We start from the raw sequence: 27,054 nt of genomic DNA, 5'->3' as shown, positions 1-27,054 counted from the left end.
ACATTACCTTCCTTCAATTGGGCCAACTGGCGGTGAATCGAGGAAGTACAGTACATACTGATGAAACTAAAATGAGCTCTAGAATGGAAATTAAGCGTTTCTGGACACATGTCCATGGAACATCTTTTCTTTATTTGTGTGTGAGGAATGTTTCCTAAAAGTTTGGCCGTAACTTTTTGTAACACCCTGTATATCACTTAAAAAATCACATGGAAAGTATTTTATCCTTTTTTTAATAGAATCCACATCGGTTGAAAACGTTAAAATTTTTAGGTGCATTACTTCAAGGGCTAATAAAATCATTAATTTTTGTATAGAAGGCTGTGGATTGCTGTGTTATAAAGGTTAAATTAAGTGTTTTTATTGGTAGCACAGTCAAAACCATATTGTATTGTTTCATAGTATAAACATGCATGTATGTCGAAGTGCTAACATTTTTTCAAGGAAAAGCAATGAATAGATTGGTAAATCTCTCATAAAGTGAAGTATGACACCAAAACGAAGTGTTTTTAAAAATTGTGGGTTTCATGGTAATAGATTTTCGAATAAAGGGAAACATTGTGTTCTACATGTGGCATGTAAAGTTACAGAAATTGAAGTACAGGCAAAATAATCAATATCTAGAGAAGCACCCATTAGTGCTTCGAAGATTAAAGTAAAATGCTATGATACACAGTTTTCTCAAAACAAAAGTGATCTAAATGGTAGGTTAGGTTATATTCTGATAGATTTACACATCCTGGAACAAGGGTGTTAGGTGAATGTGTGTGTTGTAAAATATGTGGAGGGCCAGTTAGCTTACATGAAGACAGAGGGGTATCAAATGGACTAGCCAGTAAACTTATCATTAATTGTGCCAGTTGTAATATACTCATTCATTTTGGAATTCTGATAAGTGTAAATATAATTATTTTGAAGCAAATGTTAGGTGGTTTTATGGATTGAGAGCTATTGGCAAAGGACACACTGTAGCAGAAACAATGTGTGCCCTGATGAATGTGCCATGCCCACCTTGTAAAATCGACAAGTATGCAGGATTTATTGGAGCTGCTGTGGGATCTGTTGCATGTGAGTCAATGAAGGGTGCTGCAAACAAAGCTGCTGAAATAAATGATAGTATGACAGACATACTAGTAACTTTTGATGGCAGTTTGCAGAAGGCTAGCTACAGATCTAAGAATTATGTTGCTGCAGTCACCAGTGTGGAAAGGTAACAGAGGTAACAGATTTCCAGATTTTAACCAAACTTTGTTATGAGTGTAAATCAGGGAATAAAGAAGAGCATAACTGTGACAGAAATTATGAAGGAATGAGTGGTGGTGAGGATGACTCTGCAGAAATTGAAATTTTTAGTCGATCAGTGATTGAAAGGGGAGTGTGTTACAGTAATTTCTTGGGTAATGGAAACTAAAAAGCATATAACATTGTAGTAGCCATGCAGCCTTATGGTGAGAAGATTATCACAAAACTGGAATGTGTTGATCACGTCCAGAAGAGGATGGGCACCAGCTTGAGGAAGTTGAAACAAAGTTTGAGAGACAAGAGACTTTCTGATGGTAAAACCATATGAGGCAGGCTGACAGACAAAATGATTGATGAACTACAGCAGTATTGTGGGATAGCCATTAGAAATAATATTGAGGATTTGTTAAAAATAAAGCGGGCAGTATGGGCTACCTTCTTCCACAGACTGTCAACTGATGAAAAACCATAAAACCTATTTACAGGGGCCTGGCAAATCTTGAATTACTTAAGAAGTGTCTGCATGGTCAGACTCAAAATCCCAATGGGACGTTCAGTAATCTTATTGGACTCACTTACCACAACATGTTTTTGTTGGAATGAAGACACTTAAGTTGGGGGTCAGTGATGCTGTTTTTGCTTTTAATGATGGCATCATTGGTAGGGTGTAAGTGCTACAGCATATGGGAATTAATCCTAGAGCAAAATCCACGAGAGAACTTGAACGGACGGACAAGGTTCGCATTGATAAAGCAGAGTATGGAGCACAGTTGGCCACTAAGGAGTCCAGAAAGAAGAAAAGAAGAAAAAACCTGGAAAAAGATCAAGAGCATGATATACAGTATGGTGCAGGGTGCTTCTGAGTGACTAAAAATTAAGTATATATTAAGTGAGTTACAGTCTTTTGAAACTTTAGAAACCATTCCTGAAAATTTACATTTTCTGTTGCATTTTTCCCTAAATCTCAGAAAATCATTTCGAGTAGAGTACTCAAATTTTCAGAGAGTAATAACATACATATCATGAGTCTACTGAACTAAAAGAAGAACATAATGTTATGTATAATTAAAATTATTTGGGATAATGTACAAAGTACACAACATTTTAACTATGTAATTAAAAAAAATTGTATTTCTGAAAGCAGTGGCTGAAATGCAATTATTGTAGTTCGGTAGAGTCAGAACATACAGATTCATGTTCAGTAAAAGTTTCATGTCAATGGCTACTGTGATTCCTGAAATACCAAGCCAAGTCACTAAATGTAACATTGTCGGGATAGAACATTCCAACTCTCCTTAAGTTTTTCTGTATGACTAAGGTGTCTGCACAGATCTAGGGAGTAAAGCAAATCCTTCTCAAGACCAGCCAAAGGGCTGTTACATCCACTGCAGTAATCATTGTTTGGATTTTGCACTACAGGAAGTTTCAAGAAACCATGCTCCACTGAGTATTGTCTTGATAATTACAAAAGCTGTCATTTTAAAATACAATTCTGAAATCCACAAAAAAGAAAAACATATACACAGATGTTGTTCTGCCATCTGGTGACAACAAGATGAATCTGAAAGTTCAAAGGCTGATACCAGAGTGTTTGATTCAAAGAGATATGTAACGTAGCAGAGCAAATTTCACCAACAGAAGTACATAATATGTCCGTTTAATAAACATCGTGATACACTGTAGTTTCGTTGTATGAATGTATTTTTGCTACCATGTATTGATTTTCAACTTACACTAATCATTGTGTAAAGGTGCTGGTAATTGTACGTAACTGACTTACAGAATGAGGTATGTTAATAGAATCTAACAAGATAACAGAAGAATGTAGTCATTACATATGCACTGGAGCACATTTATTTTAACAGAATAATAGAGATTTGATATTGGATTTCATCTTACTGTAAGTAATTAGAATGAGCATTTGTTTTTGATGACAACTAACATATTTCTACAATAATCATTAAAGCTATAATAATTTACGGAAAGTTTTGTTTGAGAATAATGAATTATTTATGAATACAGGAGATGACTCACTGCCTTACAAAAGGTACAGGGCTTTACTTTGCTAGCATTCACAAACACACACACACACACACACACAAACACATACACACACACACACACACACACACACATACACACACACGTACATGCCTGTCTCCCTACATTTTGCTCAGTAAATTTCTAGCTTTTTCCTGGCCCATTGCCAGCTCTTTCCTGGCCTGCTGTGAGTGTACTGGGATGAGGTGGTGGTGCAGGGTGGGGTGAGGAATAGAGAGAGGCGGGAGGCAGGAAGGGGGTTGGGAGGAAGCTTCTAGCCGCTCGAGGGAAAGTGGGGAGCCATCTGTGAGCTAGCTAGGGTTACAGGTAGAGGAGGCAGACGGTTGGACACATGATTTCACAGACTTGGGTATGAGCTGGCACGATACAAAGAGCTGAAAAGTATTGGGCAAGGGTACTGGAACAGGGGATGAGAAAAGCTGGTGGTGGTTGGGAGGATCCAAATGGCACAGGTTGTCCAGCAGCCTTTGAAATCTCACATACTGTGATCTGCTGCAAAATGCCCATTGTGTGGTCCACTTTGTTTTTGGTGACAGTTTAGCAGTGGCCAGAGCACAACATGTGAGATTTCACTGGTTGCTTCACAACCTATGTCAGCTGGATCCTCCTAGCCACCATCACGTGTGTGTGTGTGTGTGTGTGTGTGTGTGTGTGTGTGTGTGTGTGTGTGTGTGTGTGTGTGTGTGTGTGAGTCTGGGGGGGGGGGGGGTTGCATGTGTGAATCCCAGTACCCCTGCCAAATACATATCACCTACTCATGTCCTACCCTCTCAAGCCCAAGTCTGTGAAAAGCTACCAAAGCAAAGCTCTGTACCTTTTGTTTGTGCACCTGTCGGCAATGCAGTGCTTCTGCCTTTCAGTGAGTCATCTCCTTTATTTCTAAATAGTTCATTGATCATTAAAGGGATTTATTTTACAAAAATCATCATAGAAAATCTTTTTCTTTACAAAATAATTTTTTATTCTTTGGTAAATGTGTTATCACATATTTTGTTCAAGTTTTTGTTCATTGTGAGAGTTCGTGTAATGACAATTATAACAATACCATAGGTATGATTTATTGTCAAGAATCTATATAAGCTCAATAATAAAGTGGGAGTAGGAGTCTGGCACACCAGCACCACACTACTCCCTCTAGTCACCGGAAACTGCCAGATTGCTTCTCTTTGAAAGAAAAACAAACATAGCCCTGACTGCCAAGCACCTTCCCACACTATCAATATTCATATTTGTTTTGGAGAAAGATTTATATCTAATTCATGTTAAACAAAATCAGTGAATGATTTTCCCACCCCCCCCCCCTCCCCCTCCAATAATCAGTGTACGGAATTGCTTGTCCCACACCAAAGAGTAGTTGGCACCCCACTCAACCCCTGTTGTCATGCCACATCCTTCAAGTACCATGACAATAGATTCCATAGACGCTGTAGATACAGTGCTTCATTGAGATGGTTGTCTGCAATAACTAACCCAGTGAGCTGGACATTCGAGAAGATACAACACCTGCTAAATATGACCATTGAAAACTGTTGCCGACTGCAATGTTTAAGATTTTCCTCCCATACATATGAGAGTTGTTACTGTTACTGATTTTCTGCAGCTTGGGAATGGTTAATAATAGTATCTCCACTTATATGCTGCTATATTGTCAGAATGGTCTACACTGCACCCACTTTAAATTTATTTGGACGATATTCTTCATAAATGGAAAAGGCTCTCCATTGATTAGATAAAAAAAAAAAAAACTACAGGCTGGTTTTTAATTTACAGATCATTAGTCTATAACATTGCAGCTATTAGGAGTAACCTATCTAAGACAGATAGAACATCTTTGTGTACTGCCTTACGGCAGGTCTTGTCATGGGGGAAGCCTCATCAGAGAGGTCCACCGTATTAGCGCCTAGGGAAGTGATTCCATTGATGGTTTCTTGTTGCCTTCCACTGATGATGATGAAAATCTACAGTTAATTATTGAGCCTTGAAATATAACAATAACTGATTTCTTGAAGAGGACATAATATGTTCTACTTATTTTGTTCAGGGCTCTTGTAATGTACATATGACACTGTTAACATTCAGAAGAACTTCAAGTTTGTCATTTTAATATGAGCAGTGGAAAAAGTGCATCAAAATGAGGTTCTACAATATTTTAAGGAATGCAGTGTTTTCCAGACATCCAGCATCTACAGTTTAGGTAAAGCATGGGAACTACACTCAATTATCTTAACTCATGTTGAGAACTATATCCTGGTTTCAGGAAGGGCATTTGGCCACACACTATGATTAAAGTTGCCAGCAGACCATCTGGAGACACAAACAAGGCTAGAAAAATGATGATGTTGAAAAACATGTTAACACTTATTCTTTGGTCATGGATAAGTACCCTTTAAGCTATTTTGTTATAGAAGGGTACTGTCATCTGACATTTTCTTCTTTTATAGCTTTTTTATAATTAGTAAAGTTTGTTGGTCTTAAATTTCCATGAGATATTGTTTTGTTCTTTGATGACACACAGAAACAGACTGTTTGGAGTCCTAACAGACAGAAATAAAATCTTAATTCAACACCTGCAGAAGACAAATAGGGAAAGTGTTGAATTATCATGTAAAGAAAAATGACATTTACTCAGCTGCAATCCTAGAAATTTTGTTTGAGAGTTCAAATACTGTAATAGCCAATTCCTTGAAAGGAAGTCAATGGCACAATCCTAGGTATGTGGGAATCATCATATTTTTGATTTTTGAAGGTTCTTGTAATGCACACATGTCATTGTCAATAATCGTATGAACATTATGTTGGTCTCTTCAGTTTTAGCAGAAATGTTATTCACAGACTAAATACAAACCATCACAAAGGATTCCAAAGATTTTAATTGTGCATTATCTGCAGTGGTATATAGATCTAATTTTGCCTGAACTGTTCTGTAGAGAAACGAAGATTTTATAGCACAATCAAGACACCAGTAATTTCTAACTCTAGAGTTCAAATAGTAACATTCTGGATATTATAAATTACCTGTGACCAGTCAGAGGTGAACCATAATTCAGATGGACAAGTATCGGCTTGACAGTTGCGCTCAGCTGGTGGTTTTAATCCGTGGGGGCAGCTGGAGTCATGAGTTACTCTTTGTTGCCCACGAATAGTTGCAATGCAGATCACAGATCTGGTCTGTCGGCCCAAGCCACATGAACACTACAACAAAAAGAAATAACAATCACATGTTAATTTAATTTATGATTAAAAAGAATTAACATCCCTCTCAGTCAGACTGAAGTCTTTGATTTGATCAGGCTTCAGCAGGTAGCATGTTAACTCACTTTTTTTTATTTAAAGGAGCCACTTAAAATTTTTCCTCAGTAAGTGGACCACACCAAGCATTTCAAACTCATGAAAATCAGAAGTGTAACTGGGAATCCACTCTATTTTTCTACATATGAACATATGTTGATTGCAAGGAACTGTTGTTTCCAAGCTGTTCCTAATTAATTGAAACTAAATTTTGCTCACCACGAATTCATAGTTTTAATTTGATCTCGTAGGGGAACATGAATGATGAACAAACTTATTTAATTAATTCTGTGACACATCTGCTCATAACTTCTGCTGGTGACATGCCGAAGAGTGTAAAATACAAAACTAGATCTTTTATACTGTAAGGAAATTTTTGTCAGAATATAAATAACTTTGGAGTAAAAGACCACTCACTGAACAGCAGAAGCATTGAGCCATTCACATGCACCCAAAAAACAAAGAAAACTTTGCAAGCTTTTGGAAGGAATCATTTGACGAGCCAATGAGCTAGCCATCTATCAATGATTCAACACCTCTACTATTTAGTGAGTGGTCTCCATTCCCCTAAATTATTTATAACTAAGTCAAATTATCTCACATCCATACATAATACCCTGAATAAAAGTCATCAGAGAAAACAATTGTCTGCCTGTCAACAAATTGTATACTGTATACAACAGGATAGAAAACTGCCTGTACAACTGTGTTACAAAGTTTAATACCAAAATATAAAATAGTTACAGATAAATAACCAGCATAACAAAATGTTTAAGGAGGTAAGTAGTGTTTTTCTATAGCAGTACTCTAGATTATGTTAGGTCAGTATGTCATCAGGAATTAAATGCAATGGGCAGAGTTCCCACTCAGCCATGAGACTGAGTAATTAGGAATCAACTGTAATATAATAAAATACAATGGTACTTGTATAAGCCGCTTGTATGACACCACAGAAAAGTCATGAAGTCAGGATGGATAGAATGAAGCCTAACTTCTACTTCCTTGTTTACATGTAGATCTACTTTGCTTAATTGATTTTCCTGCCTCAAATGGCTTTTATGTAGCTGATTACTGTTTGTAAATTGTGACACTGTATCATCCAGTTCAATAATGAGTAAATAATTAATTAGAGGGGAAGCTGGATATATTTTGTATTATGTGTAAAAGAGAAAACCTCAAAAATTGTAAATAGTGAAGAGAATTGCAAATTGAGTATGAAAGCCAGTGAAAAGATACTGTGATGAAACTGCAGAATAGGCATGTGCATTTTTAATACTGCTCCTGTCAGTGTCCTAGAAAGTGAGGTATTTTGGACCTGTGTTCTGGAAACAGTTCAAATGATGCAACTTGTCGTTCTTTTACTATGTCTTTTATTTCAAGAGTACTAGTCCTGCCACACATACAACTAAGTCTGTGCAGCTTCTAAATTAGGAGGTACGCATTAGCAGACTGAAGCTTTGAATCAAGTCAGGCAGCAAGCCTGAGTAGCTCACGTAGAACATTACCTGTGAAAAGCAAGGGTTACAATTCACATTGGGCCCAGCAATCAATTTTAATTTTTCTGGTAGTTCCATTACTCTCTAATGGGTCAAGTAAATATGACCTACAGTGCTGCCATTCTTTGTACATGTTCAGTATCCCAAGTTAGTCCTTTTTGCTGCTGATGCCATACTCATCTATGATGGGTTGAAAAAGTGTTTTGCATGCAATCTTGTTTGGGGATTGCATTTTCCCAATAGCATACCAATGAACTGAACTCAGCCCTGTTCCTTAACTATTACTGAGCCTCTGTGATTATTCCACTTCATATCCCTAAAAACTGCTACATCCAGGTATCTGTTCAAGTGAGCTGATAAATCACTGGTATTGTGATTGTAGGATACTATGTTTTTACATTTTGTTACATGGCAGTTTTACATTTCTGAACAGTTTAAGTAAGTTGCTTTAAAAATAAGATCAAGATTTGAGTAGATATCTGTGCAGCTTCTACAGAGAGTACTTCATTCTGGATGGCTACCAATTTTTTTGCAATGGAGTCTTTGAATAAAGAGTTCTCAGTTTACTTGCCGCATAAAATTCATATAAAATTGCACACTTTCGATGTCTGCCTCCATCATCATCATCAGGGGCTAAGATTGACTGTGATAACTGATGAGGCTCCCACTTTTATACCCAAAGGATGCCATCTGGTAGGCTGGATCACCATGATGACAACACAGAAATGGTGCACTCTGAGGTGGTGTCCTCAACATCCATAGGTTTTGTTTGCGCTCTCTATCCAGCATTGCTTGTAGCACTATCCCTCCCTTCAGGCAGTAAGGTGCAAGAGGTCTTCCTGTGTGCTCTTCCTTATTAAGTGCGTGCTTCCATATATTACTAAGAGCATAGTCCATGTCTCTACTGAAGTCGTTTTCACATACTCTGATTTCAACTGATTCACCTATCACAGAGTCTCTGTAGGTCAACAAGTGAGCAAGTATTCTTATTTGTTCAAGCAAAATCTTGTTCTTATTTAACAGACTATGCTGATTTATACAAACACCCATTTTTTAAAGTGATGGTGATGCTTGATGTACCATTTGTCAACAGTCTGTATAGACTGTACCACACAATTTTTGCCACACACTCAAGGAATATTATAAATTCCTGGCACTCTCCGGGTGGAATTATCCTAAACAGGTTGCAGCATTTCTTTAATTTTTATGGGTCATCCAAAGACTGATCTGACTGCTTGCTCGTTTAGGACTCCACCGAGCTTGCTACACTGCAGGATGGATGGTCCAGTACTTGTTAGTCCTCTTGGCATGTTTAAATGACATTTTATCTTGGTTTCCTTGACAGTGCTGATTTAATATCATGGAGAGAATACCCATTCCTTCTGAATGTCATCATAAGGCTGTTAATTTCAGAGCTGAGGAGGTCCTTGTCCAAAACAGTCCTGCCTCTGTGCCCTAACATGTTCAGCATAGTTCTCTTTGGAGCTGGGTGGTGAAAGCTACACCCGTTATGATACAGGTCTGTATGCATGTTTCCTGTACACAGAATGGCCAAGCTGTAAAGATCTACTTGCAAATATGGCAGAAGTTCCAGTCTGTATGGACTGTTACCATTCGCTGCATTGGCATAACCTGAAATACAGGTATTTGGATAAATCAGCAGTGGTAGAGCACAACCTGTCAGATAAGCACAATATTTTGCTTGAGAAAATTAAAATACTTGCTCACACATCAACCTATTGGGACTCAGTGACCAGAGAAGCATTTGAAATTAGTCTATCAAAAAAGAACTCCCACAGAGACATCAGCTATGCACATCACAGTGGATGGAAGTGGGCACGTGATAAAGAAAGAGCACAGAGGAAGAATTCTTGCAGTTCACTTCCTAACACAAGAGATGGTGCTGCAATCTAAGCTGGAAAGAGAGCCCAAACAAAATCTGTGAACTTAGAGGGTGCCACTACAGTAGGCGCCACTTCTTCATTGTTGTCACAATGTAATCCTGCCAATCATAAGCTGTCCTTTCAGAATAAAACTGGGAGCCTTGCTAATTCAATCCTGACGATGATGGAGACAGTCATCATCTGAATTTGATGTGACAGGTAAACCAGTAACTTTTTATTCATTCTATTTAACTGATTATCTGTAAATATTAACACACACACACACACACACACACACACACACACACACACACACACACACACACACACATGTCCTGACATTGTGCTGGTCAGACACAATACCAGGACTGCATTTCAGCAGGCAGACTAAGGTGAGGTAGGGGCTATGTTATGTGGGGTGGGTAGAGGAAGAGTGAGGCATGAGGCAGAAAGAGGGGGTTGAGTGCAAGTAGCCAGCAACTCAGAGGAAGGAAGTAGGTTTGCTAACTAGGAAGGTGGCAGGAAATGATGGCAGGTGCATGGGTTAGGCATGTGATGTGTGGGTACCAAAGATGACTTGGATTAGGAAGGGGTGAAAGGAACAAGGAAGACAGTGGAAGGTGTGTACTCTAGCTTGACAATGGATTTATCCCAAACGCTAGCAAATTTTCTTTCTCTTTTGTGTGTGCCTGTCAACAGGTCAACACTTCCGCTATTCAGTGTGTGGTCTCCTTTACTTCTAAATTATTTGTATAAATATTAAGTTAAGCAAATTATCAATTCATAGGCATTGGAAGACAATTTGGGTTTGAAGCAAGGAAATCTTGACTTTCCTCTTATTGCTTTTATTTTCATAGAAAGAAAGTTTAAAGCAGGTTCTGTAGGTGATGTTTGTAAATCATATTCTAATGATATTTCATTCTGAACTCTTTCATTTGTTTCAATCCTTCATATTATTCTAGACATAGAACTGTGAAGGAAAAATTTGAAGAATTTAGAACAAGTCAAATTGTTTATAGAATGCAAGTGAATCATACAAAACATAATCTGTATCAACAGTAAAACACCATTGCTACTTGGTGTGTACGTAGCAGAATTTTTTGAACCCTTGACTCTAGATATTTAGATAACAAAATGGTTCAAATGGCTTTGAGCGCTAGGGGAATTGACATCTATGGTCATCAGTCCCCTAGAACTTAGAACTACTTAAACCTAACTAAGCTAAGGATAGCACACAACACTCAGTCATCATGAGGCAGAGAAAATCCCTGACCCTGCCGGGAATCGAACCCGGGAACCCAGGCGTGAGAAGCGAGAACGCTACTGCACGACCACGAGCTGCGGACGATATGCAGATAATCTGTAGAGAGAGTGGCTAATGAGTTAGGGTTTTTCTTTTCTAATGTTACATTATGAGAGCTTGTTCTATACTTTTGCATTAGAGTGCGTAATTCCAAACTAAGCTAAGATTTAGGTACGTAGGTAAACTCCACATTAAAATTATTTTTGTATGGATCTTAATTCACCTGAAACTGATTTTTATTGTTAGCAACAAAATCCATAAAGGAGGAGTAACTGTATTGTGAAATGAGTGTAAATGTGTAAGACCTTTAAAAAGGCCTCTGCAAGATGTATGATTATGTACTTTATGCAATATTCCTACTGCTCATTTCCGCTAAATAAACATTTCACTTACTTTGGATGCACCGCTGCTAAAAATAATTCCATAAGTAACAAGGATTGAAAATATAAAAAAAGTTGACACACACATTTAGTTCAACAGAAAGAGAGATGCTTCTTAGGGTAAAATGTGTTAAACTGAACTTCTTAGTTAGTTGGCTCCATTTTAATTTGTTATTTAACTGGATCCAAAACTGAAACATTTTATTTTTTGAATTTGGTTGTCAAGTAAACGAGAGATGTTCTAGTTCATTATATCATGTGCCAATGACCTGACCTCGATGCCAAAACTATGCACCACACTAACTCCAATCCTCAGTTGGCCAGGACTTTCCTTCTATTTATCGAGAAGTGATGATCTGTCTTCAAGACCAATCTGGGTAGTAAAACACATTTCACAAACTCCTCTGCAGAATGAATGTTTCATTCTGAAGCAGCCTCCATGTCTTTATTTCAGCCATTTCTCATTGTATTGTTTTAAGAACTTGTTCAAGTTCAGCAGCTGTGTATCAGGAGGGTCAAAGTGGAATTTGGAAATGGAAACAAATGCTATTGTCTTGTTCAAGGTAGCTTCACATGACGATAAAGGTTTTACTGACTTTTAGTGTTTAAACATTGCTGACAATGTGGTCATCAGAAATGGAACATAGTGTGGATTTAACAAGGACAGGAAAAGGAATAGGCCACACTTTTGTTTAATAAATATTCCCAGAACTGGCCTGAAGTGATCCAGGAAGCCCACTGCAAAATTGATCAGAGAGGCAATACAGAGATTTAAATCTTGCTCTTCACAAATAAAAGAATATTAGTGGAATTATGAGATGCTGCATGCATGTGAGGTGCTGTTTGTAGCGGTAAACATGGATAACACAGGTATAGTCATATTTGTCCCCTACATAAATGTAGCACACAAGTAATTTTGTACATTATTGTCTACATGGTAAGTGTCAAACAAACAATTAAAATGAATTTAAAATAAAACTATTCACATCAGAAACTAAAAAAAACATAATGCGTGTTTTAAAGTACTTAGCCAAATTGACTATTTCAAAGAGAAATAATCAGCTTAGATATAATCATAAACACATACATTATATTACTGACACAAAAAAATGCAGAATTAACAACTTCAAAATTGTTCTTTCATACTATGTAAAACATTCCTACTTCATAACCAATATCAGTTACTGATTACATACTGTGTGTTTCAGATTCTAATGCTTCTCTCCTTTCCTATAATTTATTGTGACAAACTTACTTAAATGTGAAATCCATTCATCATTCTTACTGAATAAATGTAGAGATTACCTCTTGGAAAAAGAAAGTGGAATTCTTTGACTGAAGGACTACAGCCTGTTCTATGGACACAGCAACAAATATTTTTTTTCAGGTAGGCCATATTGTTTTTATTCTTTTTGAGGATAAAAGTTCCTTTCTCAAAAACTGTAGTACTCCTAAAATTAGTAGTGTCACCTTACAAACTCCACGCAGAGCAATATCTGAATTTCTTGTTTCAAATGTACATTCAAGTTCATAGAGGATTGTAAATAAATTATTTTGTAGGTAAAGAGGTCTTTTACTTTGACTACATGTCACTGAAGTGCTGTGTTGTTAATGCAGAAACACCTCAATTAGTGGTAGACCAAAGCCTAACTGCAGACAGTGAGCGACCATCTGATGACTTGCAGTGTAAGAGGATTTATAGAACATTTCACCTCTCTCTTCCATGACTGCTTGGATGTGTGGGTGTGACAGAGTGATGTGAGCATTACTAGGAGACATGGCACTGCTCACCTGTCCCCAGGGTCCTGCGAACCACTGGCCGGCACAATGGCGCTGGCTGGAGCAGGCGCGCCGGTCCTCTGGCTTGGAGCTAGCATCGCAAGTTGCATCACGGCCTTCAGAGCAGATGACCCGCCTCGTCTGGATACCTGTCCCGCACTCCTGGGAGCACTGTGATGAAAGCAAACAATCTGCACATATGCCACAGACTCTTACTCTCTTAGAATACCATACACTTAGCAGTTTTAAAATTCATGATTACCTCTGGAGGAGTAAGTTGCTGGTTGTCAGCAAAATGTATTTTTCATTTACAAAAACAAGTCCTACATATTTATATTTGCAATCCTGGACAGACAAGATAGCAACAGAATTTTTCTCCCATGTGCTACTTGCTAGCAATTTATTGTAGCACACAATTTATAACCTGTTAACCACGAAATACAGTACATACGTATATGACAAGCCAAAGCCACCATACAGTGGACTGAACTTCAGTTACACAAAAATACAGTCTAGTCTGCAGCCGGCTTGCTCTTAGTTTTGCGAGTCCAACACATCTATCCTGATCAAACTTCTCAGTAAGCAGTATATGCACAGAAGGATAATCTTGAGGGTGTGTAATGAGTCAAGATACACATATATGAGACAAAGACAGCATAGAAACTTAATATGTATCCTGTATCAACAACTATCACTCAACTGTTTAATGCTATTCACACTTATGCCATCTAAATTTAATTGAGTAAATTAGTAACAAACCTGCTAAAATGTGAAAAGTTTGCTGCATCCTCAGTTTTATTGCACTATAGAGCTGCTGTGCATCTGCTGCTGGCTGTGTTTTTTTAGAGGAGAAAGTTTCTCGGGTCGACAGAAGCGTCCGATCCCACGCGTCGGCATTGACCTGTGACGTAAGAGTATTGTTGTGTGTGACGTCATGACGGCGCAGAGTTTGGTTTGTAAGTGTTGCGCGTTTGTAGATGTCATCGTGTTATGGTTTGTTGTGCTCTCTGGTGGTATGTTCAGGATTTTCGTTTGTGTGGTGTAATGGGCTCAGTTTGCTTTTGCTCATTATCAAGAATTGTTTGAGTGTCAGTAGTGTTTGTAGTGGAATTCATTTCAGTGCATTAACAATTTTATGTGAAGGTTAATTTAGTGTTGTTCGCTGTACATTGTGTGGTAATTTTAGTAAAATTAATCAGCTGTTGTTTTTGTTCAGGAATGGACAGGACGAATAAAATTAACAGTGCACAGTTGAAGGGAAGTTTTCAATCCCAATGTGTGGCTGTGTATGTTGATATTGGTATAGAGAGATGTTTTTGAGCAATATAGGCCAAGGGTAGTGTTTCATCCTAATTTATGGGATCGGGTGCTGCTGTTGAGCTATATAGGTCAGGGGAAGTGTCCGATTCCAGATGATATTGTGTTTAGTGGTATTTGGGGAGTTTTGTGATGTCGGTTTTTTTCGTCGTTTTGTGTGGTTTTGTATGCTGGTGGGTGTCTAAATTTGTTTATATTTAGTTTACCCCCACCCAAAAACACCCCATTTCCCACACTTGTCCCGTTAGTGTCATTAGGCTTTTTGTGGAAATTGCGTGAGTTTGTATTTTCGTCCTCATAATGTGTACATACCGACTTTATATGCGCCATATTGGAATCATGGTTTATGGTCTGCCATATTTGTGACGTCAAGGGTCAAAGCAGACGGGCGGGATCGGACACTTCCGTATTTCAAGTTTCTCATTTCTTTACTCAATCAAATCTAGATGGATTTAGAATGATTAGCATTAAACAGTACAGTGGTAGGTTACTGGTGGTATAGTAAACACATTAAGTTTGTATCATATCTTTGTTTTGTGTTAGTGCATACCTTGACTCGCTCCACATCCCTGAAGGTTCTCTTCTTGGTGAAGTCTACACAACACGTAGCACACCTGCTACAGGTGTGCTACATGTTGTGTAGTATACGCCCATGTGCTTTAGCAACATGTAAACCTGCAAAATCTTTCAACAACATCTGAGGACCTTAGAAATGATACGACATTCCGTCACCAGTCAATTTGATACATTTTAAACGTTTTCCATGAACTGATGGTACCTACATATTCACCCAACACGAACGTGGGTGGCACGGGGTACTTACAAGTTGCTGTCAGCTAGCTATTGCACCTCATGTGCACATGTAGTGATAGAGAATTATTTCCAAACATATGCTTGCATGAACTTTTTTCCTTGTTTTGGAGACACACACACACACACACACACACACACACACACACACACACACACACTGGTATACAGGGTGTCCCATGTGCAATTGTCAGTATTCAGGCATATGGCAGGAACACTCATTTGAAGAAAGAAAAAACTTCATATGGACATATTCCGTTTTCCAAACATTTTCTGAGACAGCACATTTATGAGAAACTGGGTTGGACGCAAGACTGAACTCTGTGGCACTCCCTATGTGATTTTTTCCCCCAGTACAATTAACTGGCCACTAAGATCGCCAGGCCTTAAGCTATAAGGTGATGATGATGATTATCATTATCATTATTATTATATTTATTATTATTATTATTATTATTATTGTGGATTGGATTAAATCTGAAGTGTGAAAACAAAAGGTGAATACACAAGATGAACTGCTTCGTTGCTTCATGGATGCTGCTGCTCTTGTCAGGGAACATGCAGAAGCACTCAGGATAAGCAACACAACTTGCTGTCCTAAAATGCACAAATTCATTGAAGTTGATGATTAGATATTTGAACATTTATTTGAAATGTACAAATGTAATGTGGTATGTACAATAATGTTTAGAGATGAATGTGTTAAAATATGTACTTTTCAATTGACACTTTGTAAAGTTCATATTATAATGTTTACTCCTGCTGTACATATGAAAACCTCACAATGTACTGAATAAAAGAAAAAATAAATAACAATGTACACTAAATGTGTTCTATCTTGGAAACTATTCAAAACATGGCTTATGTCCATATGAAGTTTTTTTGTTTGTTTTGCTTTTGTTGAGAGCCTCAGTAGCAGAGAGCTTTAATACAGTCTTCAGAGGACAATCACATTACCTGGGGCCAGTTCCAAAATCAAAGACTGTGCGCAGTTGTACAGAGGTACATGTAAAATGGTCTGTTACCTGTTGGCTCCACTCAGTGTAAAGCCAGGAGTGCTTGAGACTCCTGGTCTCGGGACAGGGCCCCATGTTGCAGGGCTCCTCATCTGCAGGGCGGTCACTCTGAGGGCACTCCTCCTCGCCACTCTGCCCGTAAGGGCCCTGGCACATCACGGCTCTCGAACGATTGCCCTGGCCGCATGGGGCTGAGCACTATATGGGAAAACAGGGCAGTAGTAAGAATTTATTTAGTGACAATCCTATCACATTAATACAAAGCACATAGACACTGACAATGAGTAAAGACGTCTTTTGGAGTTGCAGATACATGCTACAGAACAATATTATTTGTGTATGTGTGTATGAGAGATATGGAAAAGTGTGTGTACAGTTGTAGCTAAAACATACGGCAACGTTACGCGGTAAAAGTAGGTTTGGATACTATTTAAACTAGTCTGGTCCCTTTAGTCCCACAAACCCCTCCCCCCCCCCCCCCCCCCCCCCCCCCCCGTTTAAACATATCTTCCGACATTATTGCGGTTTGTGCATATGAATTCAAAACAGAAAAAACTCTATACTGTAGTGAGTTTGAACACATACTCACTCACAAAACGGGAAGGCAATGGAATGCAGAAAGATACAAATGAGAATGATAAGAACACTTTTCCATGAACTCTTCAGTTTCACGGTTCGCAACAGCAAAATTCGACAAAAAATTTCGAGCTCGTAGGATTTTTTTTTTTCCAGATACTGTTAAATCTTGCGCTCGCACATTAATGAATACAGCGAATCTGATATGCATACTGTAGGGTGACCAAATTATTTTTGGTGAAAACCGGGACACATTCACCCGGGTGCCAATGGACACCTCATTCCACATGTACCCAGGTTTCTTAATTTTAAATATTAATGTTTTGTTGATACATTTTGTTAACAAGATTATTATAACTAGTAAGAGGATACAAAAGATTGATATAATCTAGATTATCTGTATAATTAATGACATTTAATAAACATATACAGTAATAAAGAAATGTATTACGATTTTACAAAATTTTACAGTCATTCAACTTTTAATCAATTAATATTAATGTGGGCCTTAATATTACTGAGCACTTGTAGATTGTTTCAAGACAGTCCTCCTCCATTCTGTTTCTTTCATCAGTCTACTGGATATTCGTGAACGAAAATATTATTTCCACATTGGCATTATGGGCTGAGATTGCAAATAAATACCTTGCAATTATTACCAACTCAGAGTAATGCTGAAGACAGTCACAGCTTTTAAAAAAACTCACCCACTTCTCATGACATTCCAAAGGCGTTTTTTTTTTTTTTTCATCATTCTTCAACAAAATTTGTCAGTATGCCGAACTGATCAAAGAGAATGGAATCATCGATTTCAATCTCTTTACTCTTCAAATAAGAAACTGTCTCTTCAACACTTTCCCATTTTGGCACTCTGTTCAGTAACATCCAATCAAGCACTGGCGATGAGGATAAATATGAGGCGCTCCACTTGCTGAGATATTCTACACAAGTGTCATAAAACTTGTTAACTTCTTCTCTAAAACTCCTTTCCGCTGCTTCTGATACTTATGCTCTTTTAAGGACATACTTAACTTTAAAAGAAATCAACTGCTCTTCTCTCCTCTTAGTAACAGTTTCCAGAGTATTTTTCAAAACATCATTTAGCTCTATTACACTTTTCATGGTTCCCTAAATTTCCTTTATCTCGTGCTGCAAAGTGCTAAGCTGACTGTGAATAAACCATAAGTAGGCTTGACTTAAAGGGTTACTGAAAGACTGAACCAATATTTTGGGGGTTTTGTTTTCATTTAGGAAAAAATCTTTTAGCGGTTCAAACAGGCGGATTACTCTTTCAACTGCTGGAAACAGTGGTAAACAGCGAGTTCTCGAGTGACACATAACATTCATATATTCAGTTCCCACATAATCACAGAACTCCTTAGGCCACTCTGTTCTAATAGTATATGTATAAAAGTGTGAGCATACCTTCATGACAATAGTTTCAACATCACAGCTTAAACTGTCTGAAGATGTCTGCACGCTATTAATTCAATGTTTTCATGCAATGTTGCCTTTAATTCGGTAAATATGTTGCATTTGCCTTGCCTTTTTAAACCACCAAAGTTTGTGTTGGTGATGTCTCCACGAAATGTCACACATTTATTTTTCCTCAAGATCAAATATTTCGATAGTATTTATACAAAATCTTGAAATTTCGTCAAGGTTACATTAGGCAGGGAACTCACCTTCAAAAGTGATCTGAATTCCCTGATTAATATCGAAAAACTGAACAACAAACGGAAATATTTTAGTGGCCTTATGATTGCTGGCATCAGTGGATATCCTGTAGAAAGAAGACTTTTTGGTGTATTCAAGGCTTTCCTTTACACTCTGTGGAGCAATAACTCCTTTCACTAAGGCCGACACTTTAGTTCTTGGTGAACTAACTTTTTTGCAATGGAAGAATCATCAAAAATAATGTTGTTAAGCTTATTAGTACAATCACTAGATCTATTAGTTTCGTGATGTTTTACCATGTGGTGGGCTAGTGTAAGCTCGGCTGCTCGAACTTTTGGCTCTTCACTTGACAGATGTTTCACAAAATAATTTGAGTTTTACTGCAGCTCGATGCACTGTATCTGTTAATGTGTTTCTTTGACCTGATGTGATCAACTATGTCGGAACGTCCACGATGACTCATACTGTAACTGTATGTAACTGTTTTATTGAACAGTTACATACGGAACACTCTGCTTCGTAATCAAAACGACGTTTCTTAATGAAATTCCATTCCTTGGAATTACAGTCACTGAACTTGCAGGCAAGTTTTGGCATTGCGTTTCACAGTACTGCAGCAATAATACCACTAATATGAGAAAGAACTGTTGCAGTTTGTCTGACAAAACATCAACTACTATACTGTTCTGACAACGAGTGTGTGAGTAAGTGGCGCGACAATTGGACGGTTTCATAGCTCTGTTACAACAATACAACTTACTACTTGCTGGCCAAAGACCTACTTATTTAAAGCCTTATCCATTCAGTGGAACATGAATCATAATTACAGGTGAACAAGTGATCTTGTACAGCACTGTGTACAGTATAGCGTGCATGTCATCTTGTGCTGTCGGAACACACCGTAACTGCCTGTTATTTGAAAACTGGAGACAAGTCCACACAACTGTTGCTAGCGTAGCGTTAGATTCATTGTTAAATTCAACTGGAGGGCGATTTTTATGTCGCAGGTCGCAACAGCTGTAAACGTCTTCAAATTGGAAGTGTGACAGCACATTCCGACGCTCCAAAGGCTAGCGAGAATCCGCAGAATAGAATTGAGCAATGGCGTTCCCCATCCTGATCCTATCCGAACTTCAGACAATGTGCCTTTCACTAAACCTCCTCTCAGCTTCTGCATTTGACCAAGGTAGCATTACTCATACGTTATCTCAGCCAAGCTGCAGAGTTCTTCGAAAGACTCATATTTTGATACTTCAGACCAAATTCCAATCGTGTCTGTCACATTCTCCCACTCCACAAAGTAGATTTTCTGCCACTGGAGTTTTGCGTCGGACAGGATGGGCGGTGTGATGGCTAATTGTATGATAGTGTCCTTTTTCTCTTCTTAAACAGTTTTCTGGTGTTGTAGATTATACCTTGCGTAGTACTTCAACATTCTTTGCGAGACCGGATTGGAGCTTACTGACATAGCGTACAATAAAATTAATGCAAAATTTATGAATTCCGATTTTAGTATCCACAGTCCTTATGGTATGCAAAATTCCTATTTAATTCTCAAAAACGGAACCCAAATGTGATTGTGGTGAAGGAAATTCTTAACATTTACAAAAGACAGATCCTCTTGAAACCCGTTTACGATTGCCATTTGTACAACTGTTCTGATTAAAATAGTGAAATCTTGTAGCAGCTTTGTGGGGTCAGCATATATAGACTGGAGCGCCTTTTTAACTACTTTGCCCTCTCGGAGAAACGTTCGTAGAAATATGAAAAACAATTTGTTGTTACTGCCTTTATTCATTTAACGCAGTGTCTTGATCGGTATAGCACTTGTCAGTCACTGAGACTTCCCCGAAGTACTCTGTTACAGCCTCCCACTGACTAAGTACAAGTTCACAGACGGGATCAATTGCGATATATTGTGTTCCTGTGGTTGTCAGTATCCCCAACGGATCCTCATGTTTTGTATAGATCCTTATACGATTTTTGCTTCCCGAGGAGATGTGAAACCAATTATGGGCTTCTGAAGAAATGAATTTCAAATGGGCTGGTGTTGTCCTTTACAGGAATGTGAAAGGGCATCTGGGTGGAGTGGCAAGAAAATGGTATGAGGATTAAGAGTGGAATTTCTAACTTGAGGAGGGCATAAACTCCGTTGTCTTTGCCAACTATAACAGATGCGATATCTGCGTCTATACCACACATCTTCTGCAAATTCAGCTCAAAGTCAGTTAATATAGCTTCCACATCTTCAACAGTTGCTGTTGTTGCTTCACTGAGTCAATCTCTAAGAATTTCAAAAACACTGAAACTACACATCTTTAGCTTTTTTTGAGAGTACAAAATACAAACACTTTATTGTCTCGTAATAGTAGTGCCGGTGCTCTCGTAAATAAGTAAGCTATACGAACTATCAGCAAGATAATTTTAAACAAAACTTTAAGGTGCGGATATTTACATTTTTACCACATGACTGGATTTTGTGCAATGTTATTTTCAGATCACTTATTTGGAAACAAGGGTTGCTCAGATCGATAAGGTGATCAACACACACAAATAATGTCATTCTGATCTCGGCCATAGCTGTTGTGACTGATAGAAATTTGGGCTGAAAATTCACTTTAGAGTGTCTAACACAAGAAACTCGTTTAGCCGCTTTCATATGCTTGAAGACGTTGACAAAAACCTCTTCGCACTTTTATCTGTCGGCATCTTTCGAACCTAGTCTTTTTTAACTCCACGTCTTTAAACCATTATTCACTCAATTGTTGTGCTGTAGATTTCTTCAGCATTTTTAACTAAACGTACACACTTCTAAGAACTGCCTTCTCATTCAAAGTGAAAAAGATTTAAATAAATGAACTGAAAACGATTAAAACCTGTTGCCAACATATTATTGATAATAAGAATAGCTGTAATACTACTGAAGACTGTATTATAGCAGGTGCGATAGTTAATTCAACAACCCACTGTGGTCTTGCTGCAGTCTGTTAGTGCGTCAGACGCCACGCAATATTAACTCCATTCTGAATTCAGTGGGGTTTCTTGTTTGAATGTTAATATTTTAGCAGCAATGTGAGTTAATTATTTAATTGTGTTTAATATTTTTAAAATACAGATTTTTGGCAGTCGGTTGAGAATAATATTTTTCGCCTTTAAGGAATGCAAATTTGCCAGAATCAGCCGGAAATCAGCTGAGTTGCCAACGCTGATAGCTACAATGTTTGGGAGATGCCGACAGTCACCACGAAACTAACACGAGCTGCGCTCGCTACTCATCCTGCCCCCTTCCCCATCCTCATAACCTTGGCTGCACTGAGGAGAAGCTCCACATCTAGTAGGACTATCTAGAAACAGCCACGAACAACTTCAGTGTACTGTTTAAGAGCACTGTGTCAGATTTTTGTGTCCCTATTGACAAATTTAATTCATCAATAAAAAGTACCAAAAAGCAGGAGAATGGCGTATTGTCCCAAATGCAGTAGTATATCAGGAGATAGAACCAGTAACGGATACCATGAGAAAGAAGAGAATATGATTTTTTGGCCATCTATTGAGAACACCTGAAGACAGATTAATACGCAAAATTTTGGAGAAACTCTGGAAACAAAAACAACAACCTGTCTGGATAAAGGAAATAAAAGAAGACATGAAAGAACTAAACATAACGCTGGAGGACTTGAAAACCAAATCAAAACAAGTAAATAAATTAAAAAATAGAAATATTAGATTCTTGTCAAAAATTGATAAAAGAGAAACATCTAAAAGGGTATTTTCAGAAGTGGAACGAAAACAAAGGTCGGATAGAATGAAGAAATACTGGAAAGCCAAGAAGGAAAAAACAATGAGAAATCTTAGGAAGACCGGAAAGAAATTGACTGAAGTGGTCCAATGAGGCCGTAAAAGCACAATAATAATAAAAACAGGTCTAGTATGGCATAACACGAGCTTTACGTACCGTTTGACTTTGTAGCAACTCAAGTGCTGTGACATTTTTAACTATTCAATTTGATCATGCGTGACCTTAATGCCTAGAATTGTATGCAATGATTTTCACAATTGTGTTAGTTTGTAAACGAAAAGAGGTTTTCATGCTTCACCTGTTGCGAGTCGTTTGAAGAAAGTAAAATGAAGCTTAAATGCAAACATCACAAGTTATGCCGCCCCCCCCCCCCCCCCCCCCAACCCATGAACCATGGCCCTTGCCGTTGGTGGGGAGACTTGGGTGCCTCAGCGATACAGATAGCCGTACCGTAGGTACAACCACAACGGAGGGGTATCTGTTGAGAGGCCAGACAAACGTGTGGTTCCTGAAGAGGGGCAGCAGCCTTTTCAGTAGTTACAAGGGCAACAGTCTGGATGATTGACTGATCTGGCCTTGTAACAATAACCAAAACGGCCTTGCTGTGCTGGTACTGCAAACGGCTGAAAGCAAGGGGAAACTGCGGCCGTAATCTTTCCCGAGGGCATGCAGCTTTACTGTATGATTAAATGATGATGGTGTCCTCTTGGGTAAAATATTCCGGATGTAAAATAGTCCCCCATTCGGATCTCCGGGCGGGGACTACTGTAGAGGATGTCGTTATCAGGAGAAAGAAAACTGGCGTTCTACGGATCGGAGCGTGGAATGTCAGATCCCTTAATCGGGCAGGTAGGTTAGAAAATTTAAAAAGGGAAATGGACAGGTTAAAGTTAGATATAGTGGGAATTACTGCAGTTCGGTGACAGGAGGAACAAGACCTCTGGTCAGGTGAAAACAGGGTTATAAACATAAAATCAAATAGGAGTAATGCAGGAGTACGTTTAATAATGAATAGAAAAATGGGAATGCGGGTAAGCTACTACAAACAGCATAGTGAATGCATTATCGTGGCCAAGATAGATACGAAGCCCACACCTTCTACAGTAGTACAAGTTTATATGCCAACTAGCTCTGCAAATGATGAAGAAATTGAGGAAATGTATGATGACATAAAAGAAATTATTCAGATAGTGAAGAGAGACGAAAATTTAATAGTCATGGGTGACTGGAATTCGTCAGTAGGAAAAGTGAGCGAAGGAAACATAGTAGGTGAATATGGATTGGGGGGAAGAAATGAAAGAGGAAGCCGCCTGATAGAATTTTGCACAGAGCACAAATTAATCATAGGTAACACTTGGTTTAAGAATCATGAAAGAAGGTTGTATACATGGAAGAACCCTGGAGATACTAAAAGGTATCAGATGGATTATATAATGGTAAGACAGAGATTTAGGAACCAGGTTTTACATTGTAAGACATTTTCAGGGGCAGATGTGGGCTCTGACCACAATCTATTGGTTATGACCTGTAGATTAAAACTGAAGAAACTGCAAAAAGATGGGAATTTAAGGAGATGGGACCTGGATAAACTAAAAGAACCAGAGGTTGTACAGGGTTTCAGGAAGAGCATAAGGGAACAACTGTCAGGAATGTGGGAAATAAATACAGTAGAAGAAGAATGGGTAGCTTTGAGGGATGGAACCAGGTTTTACATTGTAAGACATTTTCAGGGGCAGATGTGGGCTCTGACCACAATCTATTGGTTATGACCTGTAGATTAAAACTGAAGAAACTGCAAAAAGATGGGAATTTAAGGAGATGGGACCTGGATAAACTAAAAGAACCAGAGGTTGTACAGGGTTTCAGGAAGAGCATAAGGGAACAACTGTCAGGAATGTGGGAAATAAATACAGTAGAAGAAGAATGGGTAGCTTTGAGGGATGAAGTAGTGAAGGCAGCACAGGATCAACCAGGTAAAAAGACGAGGGCTAGTAGAAATCCTTGGCTAACCGAAGAAATATTGAATTTAATTGATGAAATGAGAAAATATAAAAATGCAATAAATGAAACAGGCAAAAAGGAATAGAAACGTCTCAAAAATGAGATCGACAGGAAGTGCAAAATGGCTAAGCAGGGATGGCTAGAGGACAAATGTAAGGATGTAGAGGCTTATCTTACTAGCTTTAAGATAGATACTGCCTACACGAAAATTAAAGAGACCTTTGGAGATAAGAGAAGCACTTGTATGAACATCAAGAGCTCTGATGGAAACCCAGTTCCACGCAAAGAAGGGAAAGCAGAAAGGTGGAAGGAGTATATAGAGGGTCTATACAAGGGTGATGTACTTGAGGACAATATTATGGAAATGGAAGAGGAGGTAGATGAAGATGAAATGGGAGATATGATACTGCGTGAAGAGTTTGACAGAGCACTGAAAGACCTGAGTCGAAACAAGGCCCCCGGAGCAGACGACATTCCATTGGAACTACTGACGTCCTTGGGAGAGCCAGTCCTGACAAAACTCTACCATCTGGTGAGCAAGATGTATGAGACAGGCGAAATACCCTCAGACTTCAAGAAGAATATAATAATTCCAATCCCAAAGAAAGCAGGTGTTGACAGATGTGAAAATTACCGAACTATCAGTTTAATAAGCCATAGCTGCAAAATACTAACGCGAATTCTTTACAGACGAATGGAAAAACTAATAGAAGCTGACCTCGGGGAAGATCAGTTTGGATTCCGTAGAAATACTGGAACACGTGAGGCAATACTGACCTTACGACTCATCTTAGAAGAAAGATTAAGGAAAGGCAAACCTACGTTTCTAGCATTTGTAGACTTAGAGAAAGCTTTTGACAATGTAGATTGGAATACTCTCTTTCAAATTCTGGAGGTGGCAGGGGTAAAGTACAGGGAGCGAAAGGCTATTTACAATTTGTACAGAAACCAGATGGCAGTTATAAGAGTCGAGGGACATGAAAGGGAAGCAGTGGTTGGGAAGGGAGTAAGACAGGGTTGTAGCCTCTCCCCGATGTTATTCAATCTGTATATTGAACAAGCAGTAAAGGAAACAAAAGAAAAATTCGGAGTAGGTATTAAAATCCATGGAGAAGAAATAAAAACTTTGAGGTTCGCCGATGACATTGTAATTCTGTCAGAGACAGCAAATGACTTGGAAGAGCAGTTGAATGGAATGGACAGTGTCTTGAGAGGGGTATATAAGATGAACATCAACAAAAGCAAAATGAGGATAATGGAATGTAGTCGAATTAAGTCGGGTGATGCTGCGGGAATTAGATTAGGAAATGAGACACTTAAAGTCGTAAAAGAGTTTTGCTATTTGGGGAGCAAAATAACTGATGATGGTCGAAGTAGAGAGGATATAAAATGTAGACTGGCAATGGCAAGGAAAGCATTTCTGAAGAAGAGAAATTTGTTAACATCGAGTTAATTATCTCAATTTTTACCACAGTTTTTAATAGATTTGGAAAATTCTAGAGTTTCATACACCTGTAAGTATGGTTTGTATGCTGTGCAAAATTCATCGAAGGATCTCTCTTACTTGTGAAGAAAAATGTAACTACAGCAATAAATGCAACCTACAGTAAATGAGAAAATGATGAAATTTCATATCTAAAAAAAACTTATTTTGTTATGTTTTTGCACTTCCACTGCTATGAGTGTGAATCCTGAATCCTTCCTGGTCATGCTGACAAAGTTTTATGAATTTATTTGTAAAAGTACAGACAGTAGAAAATAAAATGTTCTGTGGTGCCTCTCCTGCTCCAATTCGGCCCGTTTGACGTCCTACCACGCTAAAGTAACTCTAACACCCCAAAGAACATACAGAAGAATGGAAGAGAAAATTTAGGATCTGATGGTTGACAATCACCTAGGTTTCAGGATAGGTAACGGCACCAGAAACGCAGTTCTGACATGGCGGTTGATAATGGAAGCAAAACTGAAACACCACAGCATCGTCTGCAAAAAGCCTCAGTGAACTTCCGATGTCATCCACCAGGTCTTTTATGTATATTGTGAATAGCAACGGTCCTATGACACTCCCCTGCGGCACACCTGAAATCACTCTTACTTCGGAAGACTTCTCTCCATTGAGAATGACATGCTGCGTTCTATTATCTAGGAACTCCTCAATCCAATCACACAATTGGTCTGATAGTCCGTATGCTCTTACTTTGTTCATTAAACGACTGTGGGGAACTGTGTCAAACGCCTTGCGGAAGTCAAGAAACACGGCATCTACCTGTGAACCCGTGTCTATGGCCCTGTGAGTCTCGTGGACGAATAGCGCGAGCTGGGTTTCACACGACCGTCTTTTTCGAAACCCATGCTGATTCCTACAGAGTAGATTTCTAGTCTCCAGAAAAGAGATTATACTCGAACATAATACGTGTTCCAAAATT

At 38.5% G+C, this 27,054-nt stretch overlaps 1 protein-coding gene across 1 annotated transcript in view; it reads right to left on the bottom strand.

The window, feature by feature from the left end:
* LOC126272046 (thrombospondin type-1 domain-containing protein 4) overlaps nucleotides 1–27,054 on the bottom strand; it is a 2,052,781-nt gene that overhangs the window by 40,817 nt on the left and 1,984,910 nt on the right. The window contains exons 14-16 of the mRNA XM_049974560.1: nucleotides 16,585–16,773; nucleotides 13,445–13,603; nucleotides 6,319–6,495 (exon numbers count right to left, since the gene is read on the bottom strand). Of these exons, the coding sequence (XP_049830517.1) occupies nucleotides 6,319–6,495; nucleotides 13,445–13,603; nucleotides 16,585–16,773 (525 nt within the window). The remainder of the gene's footprint in view (nucleotides 1–6,318; nucleotides 6,496–13,444; nucleotides 13,604–16,584; nucleotides 16,774–27,054) is intronic.

Source organism: Schistocerca gregaria, chromosome 5, assembly GCF_023897955.1.
Source record: "Schistocerca gregaria isolate iqSchGreg1 chromosome 5, iqSchGreg1.2, whole genome shotgun sequence".
Lineage (NCBI taxonomy): Eukaryota > Metazoa > Arthropoda > Insecta > Orthoptera > Acrididae > Schistocerca > Schistocerca gregaria.
Note: the sequence above shows the minus strand (reverse complement) of the source record. Positions and strands in the feature narration are given on the sequence as shown.